Raw genomic sequence first — 22,154 nt, 5'->3', positions numbered from 1 at the left:
TGGTTTGAATCCTTCTGGAAAGGCTTGCATGGCATCTGCACCAAAATCTAATATTAGGCTAAATTTTCAAGCATACAAGGAGGTTTCTAAGGATCTGGTCCACCAGACCCACAAACACATGCCCAGTCCCCTCCTTCCTGGGGGAGGGCGCTCTCAGCTCAGCTCTCAGCCTGCGTAAAGGGGGGTTGTGTTGAAGAGTCTATAGCTGGTGACCTCCACAGTCCTTTGTTCCCGTTACGCACATCCGTCCGGATCCACAGTACCCAACCGGAGAACCGCCGCACACTGTCAGCATCTCATCATCATCAGACCCACCACAACATGGATTTCTCAATCCGTGCAGCCAACGTGGAGGACTGCAAGGACATCGCGCGGATGATCATGGTGAGCCAGACACCTGCACCTGCAGACACCTGCTGTAACATGCGGCTCGGAAGACATTTAGTACAGCCTATGGGTACTTCTCAAGTCTCTTAAATTGCATGCCCGTTTCCCTCACTTGCGTCTTTTCCTTGCGTGAGAAGTACCCTTAGTCCCTCGATATGATAATTGACGAATTATTGGACGACCTGCTGTTTTATTAGAGCGCGCGCGCACCTTATGGTATGCAGTCATTTCAGTGTTTTTGTGACATCTAGGCTCACTGACGTGTTTTAGGAAACTTTGTGATATTTCAGGAATAGTTGGCCTAATAAGTGATGTTATTTGTATGTTTTTCACAGGAGTTGGCTGAATATGAGAAGCAACCAGACCACGTGAAAGTCACACAGAGAGGTAACAGCTGTGCTGAAAATAATCTGTTAAAATATAATGTTCTCTGCTTTGTCTTTATGATTTATATTTATTTCACTTTCACAATAAACAATGTGAAATCCAGACAGTATCCCAGTAGGACAGTTCAATACTGTCCTTGGAAAAAGTACAATCTCACTCCAAGGTCCATTTAGTAGCCCTTCTGGAGCTTTCAATGATACCACATGATCTTCCTCAGCAGACGCACAGTTGAAATTTCCATTTGTCTTGGCACCTCTTGTACTTTTTGTCAAAGTTTGCACCTTGAGGATGATGAACTAAGAAGATGATGTGACATGATCGAAAGCTCCAGAACAGCTAATAAATGGACCTCTTGGCGTAAACATTTACGTCAACGCGAACAATTCCATTACAATCGATTAAGATCGTTATACAATCAAAAGCTACTGAATGGGCCTTGTATTGAGGGTTGTTTTGTTCAACTTTCACAGTAACACAAAGGCAATTTAAAGTGCTTTACTTAAGCATAAACATATAAAACATGTATATATTTTATATGCAGACTTGGAGCAGGACGGCTTCTCCAAGAACCCGTTCTTCCATGGGATCGTCGCTGAGGTGCCAGAACAGCACAAAACCAAAGAAGGTGAGGAGGAACCATCAATAACACTGTTAACCGTCTCAAACTGCAAGCAATCGTGTAGATGTGTACAGATATTTAGTTTAACACAGACTATAAAGGTCTAATACCCTCTCATGACACAAGAAACATTGTTATAGAACTACACCTCTGTTCCTGTGCAGCCGCTCTGATCAGTGATGTAACAGCAGGTCGTTATATAAACTCTCTAAACGACCTCACTGTTTGGACTGTGGCCATGTCAGTCTGACATGCAGCATTTTTTCCCCGACTATGCAATTCAACGCTGATTAATCCTTTCATTTGAGTTTGAGCCTCTTCCCCCTGCTTAAAGTGGCTCATTTAGATAGTCTACTCTAAACCACACATCTAGCCATTGTTTTCTAGATGTAAATACTATTATCATGGCTTGTCCTTCACCCTTAAGATTGCTTAATAAGAGGCATAGCTCACAAAGATAAATGTGGTTAGCTAACCGCTAACAGCTAATGGAACTACCAGTACACACGCTGCTGTACCAGCTCACTTTTATTGTTGTGGACGGTGTGTTTGGCTAACCGCTAACAGCTAACTACCAAGAAGTTGTTGTGGTTGTTGCAGACACATCTTTTTGAAGCCTAACGCGTTGAGTTCAAAAGTCCATTATACGCATCGCTGAGATTTCCACACCACTGTTGTTCCTGTTATCTATCTCCATTAATCATCTAGTCCTGATACAGAAAGTCATACTCACTACGCTTAGTTTTTGTATGTTAACACAAAACTGACTTATTGTCAACTTATAAGGTTGATAGGCCAAACTTGTCAGCAAATAGTTCAATTTTTCAACCAACAAGATTTTTCAGCAGCCAACATCAGACAGCTATGGAGCAACATTAGTCAGTAAATTAGATCATAAAAATGCTAGCAACATGTAACACTTGTTCTCAGCCTGTTACCAGGTTCGTTAGTCTATATTTATTAACTATGTTACCTAATGTAACGGCACACTGCTGATGAGGCCTCTCTCGTTACAAATTGCTTATATAAGGCTAACGCTCTGCTTTTCCTCAGAATACAGCATTGAGAACATTAACAGACGCTCTGCTGCCCAGCTGGGCCTTTTTCTTCCATGACACAGCCCTTTTTCCAGACAGTCACCACTGTCCACAGGCCTCAGATATCTGACTCCAAACTGAGGAATGGCTGCCTGACTTACTACGCCCATGACTCTGATAATAGAGCACATTCATAGTCAAACAGCTTCCCCACCAACGTATAATTTTATTACAGGATAAAGATTAGCTTGTGGAAGTTATAATCGGCCTAATAATGACCGCACCAAATGGAGGAAAGACAAATGTCGTGGTAATTTCTACCGGTTAAAAAGATGCTAGCCTGTTGTTGCCATCCTGAAATCAAGCCGCTACCAGCTATTAACAAGATATAGCAACACGAACAACAAATAATTTCTGGGATTCCCTGCAACCAAATCCATTATTGAATCTCTCTTTTGCCACTTTCTGAAACTACAAGCATGTAGTGCAAAGGAAAAACAAACTGGTGACTTATACAAACAACTCAAATTAAGTAGAATATGTTTACTAGAATGAATAAACAAGTTTTCTGCTGCTTTTAAAAGTGGATTACTGTAATTAAAATCACCTGTTCCTTCACGTTTTTTTAATTTTCAGGCCACACGAAGATTGGATATGCACTTTACTTTTACTCCTACAGCTCATGGTCAGGCAGAGCCGTGTATATGGACGATTTGTACGTGATGCCTGAGTTCAGAGGTACAGTGCACTGTCTATTATCTAGAAAACAAGCTGCAACGTAAAAACAACATGTCTGTATGTGCAGGAAATTGTAAAGTAATTCATGACATCTGTCTTTCAGGGAAGAGCATTGGTAAAGCACTTATGAGCAAGGTAGCTCAGGTGAGTAAAACAGCGATCCCTAATTTAACTGTGACATTAATGACATGGAAATGCACTGTACTTGTTGAACCGTGGGCCTCTTTTCTCTCCCTACAAAGAAAGTCCTGCAAAATAGTGCTTAACGTGTCCTCGTAGCGTTCGTATATTTTTTTTTTTGTCCCTCACGTCCGTCTTCCTGCTCTCGTAGCTGGGCCTCGCTGCCGGCTGCAACCAGCTCAACTTCACCGTCCTGGACTGGAACAAACCATCTCTGGACTTTTACTTCAGCCAGGGCAGCGTCGACACCACGGCTAGCATGGGCTACCACTGTATGCGCTGCGACGGAGAGGCGCTGCAGCATCTGGCCCAACCCTAACCCGACATCTGGGCTCACGACGGCAAGACCTTTGAAACCATTAGGTCACTTAGTGCAGGGACAGAGCACCGCTCAGTGGCCCTGTTCCAAAACTCGACAATGACAATCATTAAGCCGAATTCTCAAAAAGCAGATCATTAGAATAATTGACTGTTTGTTAAGCTCCTCCCCCTTAGCTACTTTTACTACGCTAATTAAGTTTCCATGCTAGCACAGCACATATGCAGTTTACAACAGTAACAATGGCGCTTACAATTTAAATCTTTCAAACACACAAAGGTAAATAAAACCAGGCCTCTCATTTATAGCAAATGACTGCAATGACAAAAACTGTGATATTTTAGTAGCTGTTGTCAGCTAGCATTAGCTTATTAGCTGACACTAACTTGACTTAATTGGATGAAAATTTGCGGTTTTATTTGTTTTTTTTTCTTCCGGGGGGTATTGGATTGTAAAATCTTTATGTATATTTGCTTCAATGTGCAAAATCTGCACACAAAAGTACATTTAATGTGGTGTCATCGTGCTATGACGTAGTGCATGCCACACGAATATCAAAATATCCAGATTAAATAACATGCCCATTGTTGCTTTTTGTGTCTTTAACATCTGTTTTAATGATTATTTCTATGAGAGGTGTATATGATTACTACACGGTGTAACAGTCAACCTCTAACGTTAACAGGTGTCACTATTACTTTTACCCGAGGCAAGTTTAACCATGACTAGCTCGAAATCCGTCTGGAAATGAATACAACTTGAAACAATTGCATGAGAGTCTATGGAGCACAGCAGGATAGTTGTTAAAGCTGGCCAATGCTACGCTATGATTAGCCAGTATGCATTCGAGATGCGGGACATAACAGCTGTAGTTAGCTAGCTTTAGCAAATTAGCCAACTTTTTGATGCTTCAGCTGTCTTTAAACCAAAAACCCTGTAAACCGTACACATGGTTGCTACCTACACCGTTTATAGTTAAAAGACTGAGGCTAAAGCTAGATGTTCAGGCAAAAAGTCCGTTTACTAGATTTGCTGGAGTGAAAACTTCAAATCAAATGAGCAGAAGCGCTAACATTAGCCTAAACTCTGACATAGCACATTTTGGCAATTGACGTTTCATCCCAATTTAACTTGTAATCCCACAAAATAATGCAGTTATGCTCAGTTACGACTGGTAGTTAGCCAGATATGCTAACGTTTCCAGCTAACGTTGGGTTTATTGGTTTTGGTACCGCTAAAAACAAAAAGACCCTCCAAACTCATTATATATACGCGGTATCGGTCTTACTACAGCCTAATGCACACCGCTTCACCATGTACCTGCTGTGCCTTGTTCCGGTTCAAATGGGGGTTTAACAAACAGTGAGTTGGCATATTACTTAGTAAGTCAAGGATGCAGTTACAAGTATTGGAACGGGGCCTACGCAATACATTTTAATAGTACATCCGAGGCACTGAAATCTATGTTTAGTGTATTTCCCTTGTGATATGTTTTGACTCAGAGCGCTTTTGATTTCGGTGTTAAATGGATCAATTAACATAACTTCTCTTCTTGTGAAACAAACATGTACATATGGGCACGAGAAAGGTCTGACGGGAGTGTGTATGTGGTGGGGTGTGTGGGTTTTGGTGGAAGTCTTAACACACAATAATCTAGAAAATAGATTTTTATTTTTGCACAAAATTTCACAAAAACCTTATGCATCACAAAGCCAATATGTACTGTACATTTCATTGTATGACTGTATGATATATATATATATGTATATGTATATATATATATATATATATATATATATATATATATATATATATATATATATATATATATACATACATACATACATATAGAAAAGTAAAAAGATATTAATATGGACATTTTAGGGGTTGCCAAATTGTGAAAAAAAAAAATCCCTCTAGATGGTTTGAATCCTTCTGGAAAGGCTTGCATGGCATCTGCACCAAAATCTAATATCAGGCTAAATTTGCAAGCATACAAGGAGGTTTCTAAGGATCTGGTCCACCAGACCCACAAACACATGCCCAGTCCCCTCCTTCCTGGGGGAGGGCGCTCTCAGCTCAGCTCTCAGCCTGCGTAAAGGGAGGTTGTGTTGAAAAGTCTATAGCTGGTAACCTCCACAGTCCTTTGTTCCCGTTACGCACATCCGTCCGGATCCACAGTACCCAACCGGAGAACCGCCGCACACTGTCAGCATCATCAGACCCACCACAACATGGATTTCTCAATCCGTGCAGCCAACGTGGAGGACTGCAAGGACATCGCGCGGATGATCATGGTGAGCCAGACACCTGCGGTGCAGCTGTAACATGCGGCTCGGAAGACATTTAGTACAGCCTATGGGTACTTCTCAAGTCTCTTAATTGCATGCCCGTTTCCCTCACTTGCGTCTTTTCCTTGCGTCTTAGTCCCGTACTTCTCAAGTCTCTTAATTTTCGTTTCCTCGATCCTCGCTTGAACCGAAAGTTGTTTCTGCGCCGCCATATTGACGGCCGTCCCAAAGCTCTAATTTAGCTCGGAGGAGGGACCTCGGAGGAGCCATGAGCGAGGAACCACAAGAACAGACTTCCAGGAAGTCTTTTACCGGCCGACACGCCCCCTCATTGTTCATCTGTCATGTGATTGGACGCTGCAGCCGATCGGACTGACTGACTGAGTTTAACACCTGAGTGAAGACGGATCACAGATTAAACTCAAGCTTTATATTTGATTAGGTTTCTGATTCACCATCTGGTTTAAATAAATGTTCATTGTAGTCTGAACAACAAAACGACCACAAACAACTTTCTTCATTTATTAGAAAGATTTGTGTTTTCATGATCTGATATTTCCCTCAATAACTTTTATTATGGATACAAACTCATCAAAAGTCTCTCCAGCTGTTAAAGCCGACTGTCAGCTGATCCAGCTGTGATCAGCTGATCCTCCGTCATCAGAAACAGACGTCGCTTCACGTGATGCAACTGAGGAAAGGACGTCTCATGTCTCTTAAAACATATTTCCTCGTTCCTCTCTCCTCGCATGGTTTCCTCCATGCATCCCTGGTGGGTGGGACTAAGACGCAAGGAAAGGACGCAAGTGAGGGAAACGGGAATGCAATTAAGAGACTTGAGAAGTACCCTTAGTCCCTCGATATGATAATTGACGAATTATTGGACGACCTGCTGTTTTATTAGAGCGCGCGCGCACCTTATGGTATGCAGTCATTTCAGTGTTTTAGTGACATCTAGGCTCACTGACGTGTTTTAGGAAACTTTGTGATATTTCAGGAATAGTTGGCCGAATAAGTGATGTTATTTGTATGTTTTTCACAGGAGTTGGCTGAATATGAGAAGGTAGCAGACCACGTGAAAGTCACACAGAGAGGTAACAGCTGTGCTGAAAATAATCTGTTAAAATATAATGTTCTCTGCTTTGTCTTTATGATTTATATTTATTTCACTTTCACAATAAACAATGTGAAATCCAGACAGTATCCCAGTAGGACAGTTCAATACTGTCCTTGGAAAAAGTACAATCTCACTACAAGGTCCATTTAGTAGCCCTTCTGGAGCTTTCAATGATACCACATGATCTTCCTCAGCAGACACACAGTTGAAATTTCCATTTGTCTTGCCACCTTTTGTACTTTTTGTCAAAGTTTGCTCCTTGAGGATGATGAACTAAGAAGATGATGTGACACGATCGAAAGCTCCAGAACAGCTAATAAATGGACCTCTTGGCGAGATTTTTGGCTGCCGTCTCTAAAGACGTTCAACGTAAACATTTACGTCAACGCGAACAATTCCATGACAATCGATTAAGATCGTTATACAATCAAAGGCTACTGAATGGGCCTTGTATTGAGGGTTGTTTTGTTCTACTTTCACAGTAACACAAAGGCAATTTAAAGTGCTTTACTTAAGCATAAACATATAAAACATGTATATATTTTATATGCAGACTTGGAGCAGGACGGCTTCTCCAAGAACCCGTTCTTCCATGGGATCGTCGCTGAGGTGCCAGAACAGCACAAAACCAAAGAAGGTGAGGAGGAACCATCAATAACACTGTTAACCGTCTCAAACTGCAAGCAATCGTGTAGATGTGTACAGATATTTAGTTTAACACAGACTATAAAGGTCTAATACCCTCTCATGACACAAGAAACATTGTTATAGAACTACACCTCTGTTCCTGTGCAGCCGCTCTGATCAGTGATGTAACAGCAGGTCGTTATATAAACTCTCTAAACGACCTCACTGTTTGGACTGTGGCCATGTCAGTCTGACATGCAGCATTTTTTCCCCGACTATGCAATTCAACGCTGATTAATCCTTTCATTTGAGTTTGAGCCTCTTCCCCCTGCTTAAAGTGGCTCATTTAGATAGTCTACTCTAAACCACACATCTAGCCATTGTTTTCTAGATGTAAATACTATTATCATGGCTTGTCCTTCACCCTTAAGATTGCTTAATAAGAGGCATAGCTCACAAAGATAAATGTGGTTAGCTAACCGCTAACAGCTAATGGAACTACCAGTACACACGCTGCTGTACCAGCTCACTTTTATTGTTGTGGACGGTGTGTTTGGCTAACCGCTAACAGCTAACTACCAAGAAGTTGTTGTTGTGGTTGTTGCAGACACATCTTTTTGAAGCCTAACGCGTTGAGTTCAAAAGTCCATTACACGCATCGCTGAGATTTCCACAACGCTGTTGTTCCTGTTATCTATCTCCATTAATACAGAAAATACAGAAAGTCATACTCACTACGCTTAGTTTTTGTATGTTAACAACTGACTTATTGTCAACTTATAAGGTTGATAGGCCAAACTTGTCAGCAAATAGTTAAATTTTTCAACCAACAAGATTTTTCAGCAGCCAACATCAGACAGCTATGGAGCAACATTAGTCAGTAAATTAGATCATAAAAATGCTAGCAACATGTAACACTTGTTCTCAGCCTGTTACCAGGTTCATTAGTCTATATTTATTAGCTATGTTACCTAATGTAACGGCACACTGCTGATGAGGCCTCTCTCGTTACAAATTGCTTATATAAGGCTAACGCTCTGCTTTTCCTCAGAATACAGCATTGAGAACATTAACAGATGCTCTGCTGCCCAGCTGGGCCTTTTTCTTCCATGACACAGCCCTTTTTCCAGACAGTCACCACTGTCCACAGGCCTCAGATATCTGACTCCAAACTGAGGAATGGCTGCCTGACTTACTACGCCCATGACTCTGATAATAGAGCACATTCATAGTCAAACAGCTTCCCCACCAATGTATAATTGCATTACAGGATAAAGATTAGCTTGTGGAAGTTATAATCGGCCTAATAATGACCGCACCAAATGGAGGAAAGACAAATGTCGTGGTAATTTCTACCGGTTAAAAAGATGCTAGCCTGTTGTTGCCATCCTGAAATCAAGCCGCTACCAGCTATTAACAAGATATAGCAACACGAACAACAAATAATTTCTGGGATTCCCTGCAAACAAATCCATTATTGAATCTCTCTTTTGCCACTTTCTGAAACTACAAGCATATAGTGCAAAGGAAAAACAAACTGGTGACTTATACAAACAACTCAAATTAAGTAGAATATGTTTACTAGAATGAATAAACAAGTTTTCTGCTGCTTTTAAAAGTGGATTACTGTAATTAAAATCACCTGTTCCTTCACGTTTTTTTTATTTTCAGGCCACACGAAGATTGGATATGCACTTTACTTTTACTCCTACAGCTCATGGTCAGGCAGAGCCGTGTATATGGAGGATTTGTACGTGATGCCTGAGTTCAGAGGTACAGTGCACTGTCTATTATCTAGAAAACAAGCTGCAACGTAAAAACTTGTCTGTATGTGCAGGAAATTGTAAAGTAATTCATGACATCTGTCTTTCAGGGAAGAGCATTGGTAAAGCACTTATGAGCAAGGTAGCTCAGGTGAGTAAAACAGCAATCCCTAATTTAACTGTGACATTAATGACATGGAAATGCACTGTACTTGTTGAACCGTGGGCCTCTTTTCTCTCCCTACAAAGAAAGTCCTGCAAAATAGTGCGTAACGTGTCCTCGTAGCGTTCGTATATTTTTTTTGTCCCTTATGTCCGTCTTCCTGCTCTCGTAGCTGGGCCTCGCTGCCGGCTGCAACCAGCTCAACTTCACCGTCCTGGACTGGAACAAACCATCTCTGGACTTTTACTTCAGCCAGGGCAGCGTCGACGTCACGGCTAGCATGGGCTACCACTGTATGCGCTGCGACGGAGAGGCGCTGCAGCATCTGGCCCAACCCTAACCCGACATCTGGGCTCACGACGGCAAGACCTTTGCAACCATTAGGTCACTTAGTGCAGGGACAGAGCACCGCTCAGTGGCCCCGTTCCAAAACTCGACAATGACAATCATTAAGCCGAATTCTCAAAAAGCAGATCATTAGAATAATTGACTGTTTGTTAAGCTCCTCCCCCTTAGCTACTTTTACTACGCCAATTAAGTTTCCATGCTAGCACAGCACATATGCAGTTTACAACAGTAACAATGGCGCTTACAATTTAAATCTTTCAAACACACAAAGGTAAAGAAAACCAGGCCTCTCATTTATAGCAAATGACTGCAATGACAAAAACTGTGATATTTTAGTAGCTGTTGTCAGCTAGCATTAGCTTATTAGCTGACACTAACTTGACTTAATTGGATGAAAATTTGCGGTTTTAGTTGTTTTTTTTTCTTCCGGGGGGTATTGGATTGTAAAATATTTATGTATATTTGCTTCAATGTGCAAAATCTGCACACAAAAGTACATTTAATGTGGTGTCATCGTGCTATGACGTAGTGCATGCCACACGAATATCAAAATATCCAGATTAAATAACATGACTTATTTAAACTGAACTCGCCTTGTTCTGCCCAGTGTTGCTTTTTGTGTCTTTAACATCTGTTTTAATGATTATTTCTATGAGAGGTGTATATGATTACTACACGGTGTAACAGTGAACCTCTAACGGTAACAGGTGTCACTATTACTTTTACCCGAGGCAAGTTTAACCATGACTAGCTCGAAATCCGTCTGGAAATGAATACAACTTGAAACAATTGCATGAGAGTCTATGGAGCACAGCAGGATAGTTGTTAAAGCTGGCCAATGCTACGCTATGATTAGCCAGTCTGCGTTCGAGATGCGGGACATAACAGCTGTAGTTAGCTAGCTTTAGCTAATTAGCCAACGTTTTGATGCTTCAGCTGTCTTTAAACCAAAAACCCTGTAAAACGTACACATGGTTGCTACCTACACCGTTTATAGTTAAAAGTCTGAGGCTAAAGCTAGATGTTCAGGCAAAAAGTCCGTTTACTAGATTTGCTGGAGTGAAAACTTCAAATCAAATGAGCAGAAGCGCTAACATTAGCCTAAACTCTGACATAGCACGTTTTGGCAATTGACGTTTCATCCCAATTTAACTTGTAATCCCACAAAATAATGCAGTTATGCTCAGTTACAACTGGTAGTTAGCCAGGTATGCTAACGTTTCCAGCTAACGTTGGGTTTATTGGTTTTGGTACCGCTAAAAACAAAAAGACCCTCCAAACTCATATATACGCGGTATCGGTCTTACTACAGCCTAATGCACACCGCTTCACCATGTACCTGCTGTGCCTTGTTCCGGTTCAAATGGGGGTTTAACAAACAGTGAGTTGGCATATTACTTAGTAAGTCAAGGATGCAGTTACAAGTATTGGAACGGGGCCTACGCAATACATTTTAATAGTACATCGGAGGCACTGAAATCTATGTTTAGTGTTTTTCCCTTGTGATATGTTTTGACTCAGAGCGCTTTTGATTTCGGTGTTAAATGGATCAAATAACATAACTTCTCTTCTTGTGAAACAAACATGTACATATGGGCACGAGAAAGGTCTGACGGGAGTGTGTATGTGGTGGGGTGTGTGGGTTTTGGTGGAAGTCTTAACACAATAATCTAGAAAATAGATTTTTTTTTTTTTTTTTTTGCACAAAATTTCACAAAAACCTTATGCATCACAAAGCCAATATGTACTGTACATTTCATTGTATGACTGATGGAAAAGAGTGAGTTTGGTATCTTATCCCTTTAAATGTATTGTAAACTATGACCACAGCAACCAAAGAGTCAGTCACCTCTCCCCTCGTCGACCAGATAAGGAGTGCTGTAAAGCTGTTGTGAAGCACAATGTTCAGGTATTTGCACTGTTTTCTTCCTTTGAAGCTATGTAGGCTACTGTATGTACTAAATGATGAAATTGTGTAAGTAAAGGAATGCAGAGAAATACAACAAACTCTTTGGACTGGTTTCAAAGAAATGAACCTAAAATCAGACATAAATGATCCATCTGGTGGAATTTAGGAAAATAAAGACTGGGCTCATATACCGTGTCTTTGAAACTGTCCTGCAAAAATGAAAAGGGGCATTATTCTGGTCTGCACTTCTGTTTCATATCTAGTCTAATTTTTTTTTAAAGAAAATAAGGCTTTCTGTATCATTTCCAGCAATGTAATGAAAACAGTCTGAGTTGTGGGTTATATTTATTTAATTTTTTCCGTAACTCTAAACAAGTAAAAACCACGGACGCTTTTTTGTAGCTTTTGCAATTTGCATTTCATTTCATACTTTGTTTACAAAATAATTCAATAGCATAAAGAATGCAGTTTTTTTTTAAATCTTTGGGATATTATTTATGCATGTTTGCTTCAAAGTGCAAAATGTAACTACAAAAAAAGTTGGAACTGGGCTTGTATCTTGTATGAAGAGACACTTCAGAGTTTAGCTTCAAAGTGTGCTGCAGTACTCTTTGCACCCAAGGTCTAAAGTTTCTCCTGATGCATTGAATGTGCTGTCATTGTGCTATTGGAGAGCGCATGCTCGATACAGAGTCAAGGGAACATGAAGGGATATTTATAACCTCAGAATTACAGCCCCCAGCTATAAATTATACAACTTTGTTCCCGACATGGATTCTTAAAACTTTAAACCCTGATACCTGATAGCAATAAATCACCTTGAAGAGCAACTTTGAATACAAAAGACAGAAACAGATGATTCAGATTTAGTCTGCAGGGTGTGTGTGTGTGTGTGTGTGCATGTGAAAGTACTACACAGTGTAACAGTCAGTGTAAGTATACTTTGGTGAACTTTTGGTTAAGTTGTCAGGAAGAGCCTCAGTGTGTATCCCAGTATTCATATGTGAAATCATTTCTTAATAGCCGACTGTGTTTTCAAACGCTATACGTGTTGTCATTGATGTTTTCTGCCAGCAGAGGCCTACATGTTAAATGTGTCAAATGGATCGGATTTTGTCTCTGAAGTGGTTGAAAATAAAGATGGTAATCGTTGGGGGGGGGGGAAACTTGTTTGGAGTGGCCACAAAACGCTCCCTGCTGTTCCAGAAATCCTGATACTTAAATATCTAAAGCCATGTTACCTTTAGCCTAGAACCTGCATGAGAAATGTATTTCAGCCTTCCTGTTCTTGAAAGCCAAGTGTTCTACTCTGTATACTTGTTTGACTGCTCTGTCCATTTGACTCTAAAGAATAAAACCTCAGACTTATAGATGTTTTTTTTTTCTTTTATAAACGTATCTAATTGTAAATTCAAAATGATTCACATTTGGAAAAATAACGACTGAAATCAAAATATAGAAATGTATATACCATAGGCAGAATGCAATAGTACTTTACCTATAGTGGGCCTATACATGTCCTAATAAAATGTTCAAATGAGAATTTAAATCAGAAATAAATCTCAAAGATGCTCAGTGTACATACAAAAAAAAAAAAACATAAACATATGCACACTAAATGAGGTTGGAAACGACAATTGTGCAATGCACAGATGGATCATAATATCTTTGGAAGATATTCTTTTATGTTTCAGATCAAGAAATTGTCCATATGGATCAATATCAGTCGTTGGCTCGCCCGGTAATGGTGCACTGGATGCACGGCGTCATCCCCGTCATCCACTACCTATACACTACCGCCTCCGCGTGGTTACAAACGGAACCGTTACACGCGTGACTGGCACATATTTCCAAGGCATGCGAGTTGATGAGTGAGTGGGGCAGCAGAGGAAGCCCCGCTGCGCCTCGTATGGTTTTTTCTTCTTACGCTCACCTCGTTGGCTTGTACTGTTATCACATCAGAGCTCGCGGAAAGTTCACCTCCAAGTCTCTGTGTGCGCGTGCGTGTGTGCGCGCGTGTGGATTCCCGCTTATGTGTGCTCTGTCTGTCTAATGGAGTGACCCCCCAGCGCGCTGTTTAAAGGGAAGACAAGAGCGCTGAGTCAACGAATCACAAGGCGATGGATGCAACAGTTTATGTGCGCGAGTAGCAGTTTTTCTTGCGTTTGGAGGCACGCGGGAGGATGGTGGCTTTGATCCGTGTGGAGGAAAGCTCGGATGTTTTATTGCGTTAAAATCCCTCATCTGTCAGAGAATTAAACAAAGATCTGCCAGCGGTGGCTTTTAATTGCAGGCTGTCCACTCGCGCGCGTCTTTCTCGCCGAAATGGACGTTTGGACAGAGACGCATTTGGAGGCGCTTCGCGCTCCGCTGGAATGAAGTTGAAGTGGGGCTTTCGGACGGTCTGCGGCGGAGAGTAGCAGCAGCAGCAGCAGCAGCAGCAGCAGCAGCAGCGGTCCGCACCAACCATGCATCGGATTCTGCAGAGGAGGCGAGTGCGCAAGCTGCGGGTCGTCTGGGCGTCCCTGGCCCTGGTGGCGCTGTCTATGGCCGCGTGCAGCGCGCTGTTCACGGCGTGGACTTGGCGACAGACGCGGGACCTGTCTCAGTCCTTCAAGATCCTGCAGGACCGCATGGAGCAGGTTTGTGTCCCCACTCAAATAACCAGACATGCCTGCGAGAACACGAACAGCGTGTTTGTCCCAACAACAAAAAAATATTTACAAGCCTGCAGACCTTTAAGTGTTTGTTATGTAACTTTGATTTGGGGGAAGGGGGGCTGCGGTTACGGGGATCTTCGCAGGGGGGCATATGGAATAGAAAAAAATGCAATTCTACACTTCACCCCCCCCCCCCCCCCCATCCTTGCACGTACTCTATTGTATTGCACCATTCCTCTACTTGGCACTTTCATTGCTTACCAATAAGTGCAGTCAGGTTGTGTGGAGTTACAGCTTATTTTTTTGTGTGGCCAACATCCCCTCCCCTCCCTCCGCCATGTTTAATTACTCTGGTGCCAGTTGTGCTGCAGTTTTATCTCAATTCACTGGAAAGCCTCAACTATTTTGGCACGTGAGGAGCACTTCATACCCAACTGACTGCAGCAGAGGCTCGAGGCATGAACGAGGCCTGGACGATAAAGTGTGGCAAGTGTAAAAAGCATTTTTTTTTTTTTTTTTGCAACATGCACATGTAGCTTCTCATGCACAGGTCAGGGTCAGTCCCAAGTTTCACTGCAATCTCGTGCATATGTGCTGTTTTTAAAAATAACTTCTTGCACTTGGGGCAAGTGTTAAGACTCCAGCACGAGGTTGCATCACAAGGCAAATTCGTTTCTATTAAAAGCAGCCAAAAAGGAGCTGATGGAAACTCTTCTGGTTTTCAAGTTCACAGTATTTACAAAACCAGGTTGCACTGGATTTGAGATCAGGAGGACAGGTTGGCCGTGTATCATGTTGACAGACCTGCACACACACACACACACACACACACACACACACCCCAAAATTGGACACGTGGAGTGTTGATGCTGGAGCCTTTCCCGAGGGGGGCCCGTTCTGTCCATTTGACCGTTGGCCAACTCACTGATGAGAGCCAGCGAGTGAACGTCTGGAGAGCGAAGAGCAACTCGCATGCCTCCATTTCAACAGTAGCAGTAAATTTAGACTTTTCTCCGAGCCTCCGCTGCTCTCACTTCACATGGGGCCTCCTTCGGTCATTCACTCAAAACTTTGCTGGCTTGACAAAAAAAAAACAAACCCCAACTCATTTCTTTCTCAGCAACGGGAGTAAAAAAGATGTGAGGAATGCAAAGCACTAAAAGCACGTATTAAGTGTCGCAACCGGTCTCTGAGGAAGTGGTGGACCTATTCTGAAGCAGGATACTGGAAGAGACGAGCCTGTTTATGTGGCTGGCTGGAAGAGGCCGTCTGTGGGATCCGTGCCAGACAAAAGTCATAATAAACTTATCGGACATTTGTTAATAGTGCGCTTTTTCTTCTTCTCTCTCTCTCTCTCTCTCTCTCTCTCTCTCTCTCTCTCTCTCTCTTTCAACAGGTCAATACACAGAGGAAGGCCATTGTTCAGCTCATTCTGGAGAAGAGAGAGCTGCTGGTGGGACAGAGAGTGAAGAGAGACGGTACTGCAAATCAAAAAAAGTCTTCCACAGCAAGCATTTTCTGCTTTTTAGGCACCCCAAAATCACCACAGACACAATAGCTACCAACTGTGCTCTGTTGTTTCTGTTGGGGGGGGGGGTAAGAACATTTAACACAAAACGCTGGCCAGGCTTGGCCCACATGCCACTTTGGTCAGGTCTAGCGGGGCCGCAGGCGCAGCCCGCTGCTAAAAGTTGACACAGGAAAAAGTAGGCAGCTGGATGGCTGCTTCAGAAATTACAGGTCTGACCAGAACGGCCCCGGAGTCCAGAAAAACCAGCTGGCGCGAGAGCGAGGCCTTGGTGCACGCTTTTGGGCAATGAAATTGACTTATTTTTTCTCTTTCCCTCTCCCGAGCACACGACAGACTGTGATTTGTTGTGAAAGCGGTGATATTTGATGACCTATCATTGCAGTATTTATAGCCTCTGCTTGCGTCACCATCACGGGATCGCTCGATTGTTCACATTCTGCCCGAGAGTGAACCTTCGAAGGCGCTTTTGAGCGAATGTCCCAAATTTGACAAAAAAAGGATTCTTTTAGAGAGCGCCGTGCCTCGCCCAAACATCTACATCGACATCCTTGCAGATATTAGCCTTTTGTTATTTAGTAAGTGATATCTTTGTCTTCCAAAAACGCATTAAATGCTGTTTCAGAAAGTCGTGGCTCATCGATGGGAATAAAAAAAAAAAACAGCTTTTTCCAGCTTGTGGAAAGTTGACCACCGCGGTGCAGCGTTTCAGAGGGACACTGCTGTTATGTTCTCTCCTTGTGACTGACAGCCTCAGGAAACTCGGGCCGGCCTGAGGGCTTTACGCTCGCCCGTAGCAAATCCTAAATCTACAGGGTCACCCACCTGTGAGTTATTTTAGCAGGGACTTAATATTCCTGTACGGTGGCGGGGGCCCCGGTGTTTGGCCACTCCGTCTCCAAACATAAAGTATGTGTTTCTCAGCGCGTGCACACAGTATTCGGGTTGTATCTGCGTCTGAAATCGCTCCCCGCAGGCCCAGATTTGAAAAAAAGCTCAAATAAACCTTTAGTGAGTAACAAGAGCAGGCATTCTGCAGCTCCGGCCTTTTAGCGTTGTGTTTTATTTATTGTATTTATCCGAGCGGTGGGCCAGAGCTGTTGCTTCACTCTGTTCTCAATCAACTCTTTTTGGGTCACAGAGCAGCCAAAGACCTTTTTGACTCTCTCTCTCTCTCTTTCCGGCACTTCATTTCTCTTATTTAGTGTTCTAAAGCTTTTGTCTCTCAGGCTACATTTAATGCTTTCACTTTTCCGCTGTCTATCTTGTCCCCCCCCCCCCCAACACACAAAGCTCTCCATCCTCCTTCACTTAATCTCTCTTCTTTCTCTGCATTTTCTAGATGACTGCGACCAGCTGGCTCTAAGATTAGCCCCCACAGGCACCAAAAAAAAAAAAAGAGGCACACGCTTTTGACTGAAAATAGCAGTTTGAGGAAATATATTGAAGCATGTGACAGGAAACCCTTATGCCCATCTGCTAACCACGTTAAAAAAAAAAAAGAGCCAGGTTGAATCTAAATGCTTGCAAATGAACACACCGCGTCATTAGACAGATACAGATGGGAATGATTGTTTTATCAAAAAAAAAAAGAAAACCACAGACGTATTTCCTCTGCCATTCATATTCTGTCTCTCCTTTGCCTTTTCCGAAAGGGGGGGCGCTGCGAGGGAGGAATGGAAATGGAAAGAAAGCGGCGTCTCATTTCGAGAGTAAGTGGCTTGGCAGACCCCTTATAGCCGTCTCGTGTAGCATCTGCTGAAGTGGTTTCAATCATACACCCCTATACGATTGCACTCATAAAATCTTAATTGACTTTCCCTTTTCTCTCCATTTCAATGTCTCTTTTACTTTCCACCAGTAACCAAAGTCTCCTCTCAGCAAGGTAAGAGTCGTAAAAAGGAGGGATGGAAGATAATCTGTCACTTTTTTTTTGTCTGCGGGATGATTAACCTTGGATGTATGTGTGTGTGTGTGTGTGTGTGTCAGTGGGAGAGGGGGGTGTGATAAAGGGTTGGGAGGAGAGGACGCTGAATATGAGTAAAGCGGTGAGGTACAACAAGGAACGAGGCACCTTCACCGTGGAGAAGGCGGGCGTCTACTTCCTGTTCTGCCAGGTGAGTCTGTGCTGGGAGTTGTAGTTTATCGACAAACCGCACCAACATGGCTCCCGTCATCCTCGTGTTCCTTACATGGCACCGAGTATCAAAAGCCAACGTGCTAGATGTCGTCTCGGTCGTTTTTTTTTTGTCTTTTATCAGACATTTGCGAATTGAAATCAATAACTTTTTCGAATTGAAGAGATGTAGTTTAAAGTCCTTGTATGGCTGAGATGGGACTATTTTATTCCTCATGTGTATTGAACGAAGGTTTTTATTATCAGTACCAAAACCTTGGCGCTGGTATCGAACAATTCAAAAGAGCCTTGATTTTGTACAAACAGCAGTCCCAGTGTACTGGTACGCATCATGTTATTTTGGGAGAGGTGGATATCTGGTTTCGGGTAATCTCATGTAGCCAGACCTCGGTCTTGTCAAGTCGACAGAGGTCTGGAGAAAATCTCCGCAAAAGAGGAAAGAAAGAAGGAATTACGATAGCGGGGGCCTGGGGTCTGGTTGGGTTTTTTCCTCTGAATAGAAACGAGTTGTGTCTGCTCACCTCTCTCGTCCCTTCTCCGTCTCCTCAGGTATTGTTCAACGAGCAGCAGTCTCAGTACGTGAAGCTGGACGTGGTGACCAGCGGCCAGAGGCCTCAGAAGCTGCAGTGCATGGAGGGTTACGGGACGACCCCGTCCGCCGGGCCGCACCCGTTCCACTTCCTGAAGCCCTGCCAGGTGTCCGGCCTCCTGCGGCTGGACAAAGGCACGGAGCTGCAGGCCATCACGGGCTCCTCCTTCAGACTCCACACTCTGGGCAACACGTCGGCCTCGCCTCACATCTTCAGCATCTTTAAAGTCAACTGACGGCGCTCTCGTCTGAGAACAACAAAATGAACTCATGGATGAGATTCTTTCTTTTGGCGAAAACAGTCACGAGCAGTCGTGGGCATCACTTTAGCCTTTGAAAGACGACCCTGACGTTCGTGGAAGTTGTTGTGGAATTGGTTTTTTTTGTGTGTCTTTTTTTTTTACTCGCGCTGCTGTTTCGGAACGCACAGACTTTTGGATTAAAGCCAAGACCCAAAGTGGACAAAAACGCCTCGATGAATGTCTGCCGAGAGAACAGACGTGGTGGAAGCTGTGCTGTTGATAAAGGGCTTCATATATAAAAAAAAAAATTTAAAAAAAGATGTTCATCTTAGCCTTCGTATCACGTAATAAAAATGTGCTTACACTCTCTTTATTAAGACTGACAGTAAAGCTGTGCATGCACCTTCCACTTTTATATCACCGGTGCCTCAAGAAGCTGAGAGCACGCCTGCAAGCGTCACATCCCCACACGAGTGGTCTACGTGATCCTATACAATGCAATGTGTGCCTGAGTGTGAAGTCTTTAAACACTTTGTATGTACTTCACACACATTTTACTTTTGACATTTTAAATAACATGGATGTGAATTTGTGCTTTTTTTTTTTTTTTTTTTAAGGTCAAATTTGATTGTGAGGTATTTGTGTGTATAGTATTAATGGCTTGACTTATGGAGAGCATGCAGGTTTGAATCCACGTCTCTCTTTTCTGCCTTTGTTTGTTCGATGGCACAATAACCATCGCCTCCGAGACATATTGAGAATCATCAGAAAACTATTGAATGGTATTGGGAAAAGTCCAAATCTATAGTGTAAGTAAGAGCCGATATTAAATATTACACAGATTTTGTATTGAAAAAAGAATTTCGGTCAGAAAAAGAATACTATTGGTGTTAAGAATAGTGTTAATATAATAAGAGACCAATGGACCATGGAGAAGATCAAACCTGCCATCATAGGTTTGGGAAATTATTTGTGACTCCTTGATGACCTCGCAGACAATTGATTTAGGAAGATTCACCAATATCCAATATTCATATTAAGCGTCTGATGTTTGTTCTGAAAGGTTTCTCGGTCACTTCTTTATTTTTAGAAAATGAAATTCCTTCCATTCTCTCATACGCCGCTGCTGTCTGTAATATTCCCCCGCTACAGTGTGTATTTCTAGCAGTGGGTTCAGCACTCCCACTCTTGTTTATAAGTAGTTTTTGTGGATGGACCGCACCGGTTCCTCCTCAGCACTTTACTGCAGCGAGCGTAGTGTTTTTAATTGGAGCCAAACAGTCGTGTTTTCAAATGGAACAATGTAGATGTTATATCCTGTGTGTGATTTCCTCATTGTTTTCCTCTTCTCCCTTTTTGTTTCTCTCACCCCCCACCACACACACACACACACCCCAGCAGACATCTAAATTTTCACTTCCTGAATCTGAACCTGAACCACATAGCTGAAAGTCTTTGAGAAAAAACATGCACGCACACACACACAGTCTCACACACTTCCCTGCCCCCATTCCTATTTTTCTAAATGTCAAAGTTTATGATCACATCGGAAATTCTTGTGAAGTCTTGTGAAGAAGTTTTCTGTAAAATGATGCTTTATGCAATGCCTGGGTGATTTTTTTTGTTTTCCACGTCTTCTCAACTCACTCATAACTGTTGAATAAACTTTTTTTGTTGTTTTGGAGAAATTCCTTCAAATTTGTTTTCATGAAAAACCGCTTGTGTGCCTCCAGAAAATGTAATGAGTCGTCAAAATGTACATTTAATACATTTAAAGCTGATTTGAAGCGTATATTTTGTACTAAAAGATGGTCGTCGTGTAATGTGAAAGAAGTAGCACCGACAGCAGACCAACAATTAGCAACTAGCTTTGGAAAAATACAAAAATAGTACCACACGAACTGCAAAACGTCATCTAATTCATCAAACGACCAACTTTGTTTTGCTGTATCTGCAAGTTTGATGTCCATTTTATGCAATAATATATAAATAATGTTCTTACATCGCAAACAAATACCTATCAGTACCATCTGGAGAGTGAATACGACATACTTTGGTTTAATTATACTCTCAACAATACCAGTTAAAATGTCCTACATTTTGCCATTTAAGTACTTTCTGAAGTTTCACCACATAAAAACGTCACGCCTGAAACATAAATGTCTGAATGTACAGTACAGAGGAGCATTCACAGGAAACAGTCAATATATTCTCCATAATGAACCTGTCAGTGCGCACTGAGAGGGAGTCGTCCTCATCTCCAGACTCTTCCCTGATGGTAAATGGACTTGCGTTCGTACACGACACACATGCTACACACATGCTACACACACTGATGGCAGAGGCGTTCATGGGAGGTGTCAACCTGCCCATCACGATTTAATCTAAATGCTCATCCACGCACACTCACCCCGATGGCACAGCCTTTCGGGAGCAGATTGGGGGTTCTGTATCTTGCCCAAAAACACTTGGCCGGGGTTCAAACCACCGTTCTAGTGATTAGTGGACGACTTGCTCCACTTCCTGAAGCCACAGCCGCCCCACACGGGCCTCTGGGAATCATAAAGCTGAGATAGCAGTAAATACTGAGCAGGGAGACTCCTGACTTTTTGGTCATCATGAATCACTAACCATCTGCTCCTCAAGGTTGTTGTTATATGTGTGTGTGTGTGTGTGTGTGTGTGTGTGTGGGAGAGACATTATAAAGTGTGATAAAGGCCTGTGAAGAGGAGACACTGAATCACTGCGTCGCTCAGCCGCCCACACCTCCTCGCGTCCACACAGCGTCCACAGACACCACAGCAGATTGACGGCAATTAATGATCTCTGAAGACGACCGTTTGCTAAATCAGAGGTGATGCTTTTTTTATTTGCCTTCATCAACCAAAAGATGAATAGGAGTACATTTTCTTTGTACTCCTAAAAAAGTGATGCTTCAACCTTCTTTTTTTTTAATCTAAATGTTCCATTTTTCAGCCTATGTCAGTCGACACCGCGAAGTCCTCCCCAGTCTGCTCCAGGAGATTATAACCAGCGCATTCAGCCTCTCTCCTCAACATTTTAAATATCATAAAGCATAAAGTCCTAGGTACATTCAGAAGTCACTGCTGCAG

The 22,154-nt window shown here is 42.5% G+C and overlaps 3 protein-coding genes across 3 annotated transcripts; all 3 read left to right on the top strand.

Annotated features, from left to right (window-relative positions):
* Nucleotides 1-321: 321 nt before the first annotated feature.
* LOC142950971 (thialysine N-epsilon-acetyltransferase-like) lies at nucleotides 322-4,256 on the top strand. Its single transcript, XM_076092687.1, has 6 exons — nucleotides 322-384; nucleotides 723-774; nucleotides 1,316-1,399; nucleotides 3,067-3,168; nucleotides 3,272-3,312; nucleotides 3,500-4,256. The coding sequence occupies exons 1-6, from the start codon at nucleotides 322-324 to the stop codon at nucleotides 3,665-3,667; spliced, it is 510 nt and encodes a 169-aa protein (XP_075948802.1). The 3' UTR covers nucleotides 3,668-4,256.
* A 1,319-nt stretch (nucleotides 4,257-5,575) lies between these two features.
* LOC142950970 (thialysine N-epsilon-acetyltransferase-like) lies at nucleotides 5,576-13,253 on the top strand. The gene is made up of 6 exons (XM_076092686.1): nucleotides 5,576-5,964; nucleotides 7,001-7,052; nucleotides 7,629-7,712; nucleotides 9,374-9,475; nucleotides 9,576-9,616; nucleotides 9,801-13,253. The coding sequence occupies exons 1-6, from the start codon at nucleotides 5,902-5,904 to the stop codon at nucleotides 9,966-9,968; spliced, it is 510 nt and encodes a 169-aa protein (XP_075948801.1). The 5' UTR covers nucleotides 5,576-5,901; the 3' UTR covers nucleotides 9,969-13,253.
* A 496-nt stretch (nucleotides 13,254-13,749) lies between these two features.
* Nucleotides 13,750-20,732, top strand: tnfsf12 (TNF superfamily member 12). The gene is made up of 6 exons (XM_076092685.1): nucleotides 13,750-14,527; nucleotides 15,942-16,023; nucleotides 17,729-17,785; nucleotides 17,935-17,958; nucleotides 18,063-18,190; nucleotides 18,760-20,732. The coding sequence occupies exons 1-6, from the start codon at nucleotides 14,354-14,356 to the stop codon at nucleotides 19,033-19,035; spliced, it is 741 nt and encodes a 246-aa protein (XP_075948800.1). The 5' UTR covers nucleotides 13,750-14,353; the 3' UTR covers nucleotides 19,036-20,732.
* The last annotated feature ends 1,422 nt before the right edge of the window (nucleotides 20,733-22,154 follow it).

Source organism: Anarhichas minor, unplaced genomic scaffold (assembly GCF_050575085.1).
Source record: "Anarhichas minor isolate MPS153535 unplaced genomic scaffold, ASM5057508v1 ptg000016l, whole genome shotgun sequence".
NCBI lineage: Eukaryota > Metazoa > Chordata > Actinopteri > Perciformes > Anarhichadidae > Anarhichas > Anarhichas minor.
The sequence above is the reverse complement of the archived record's forward strand: the minus strand, read 5'-3'. Positions and strand labels throughout refer to the sequence as shown.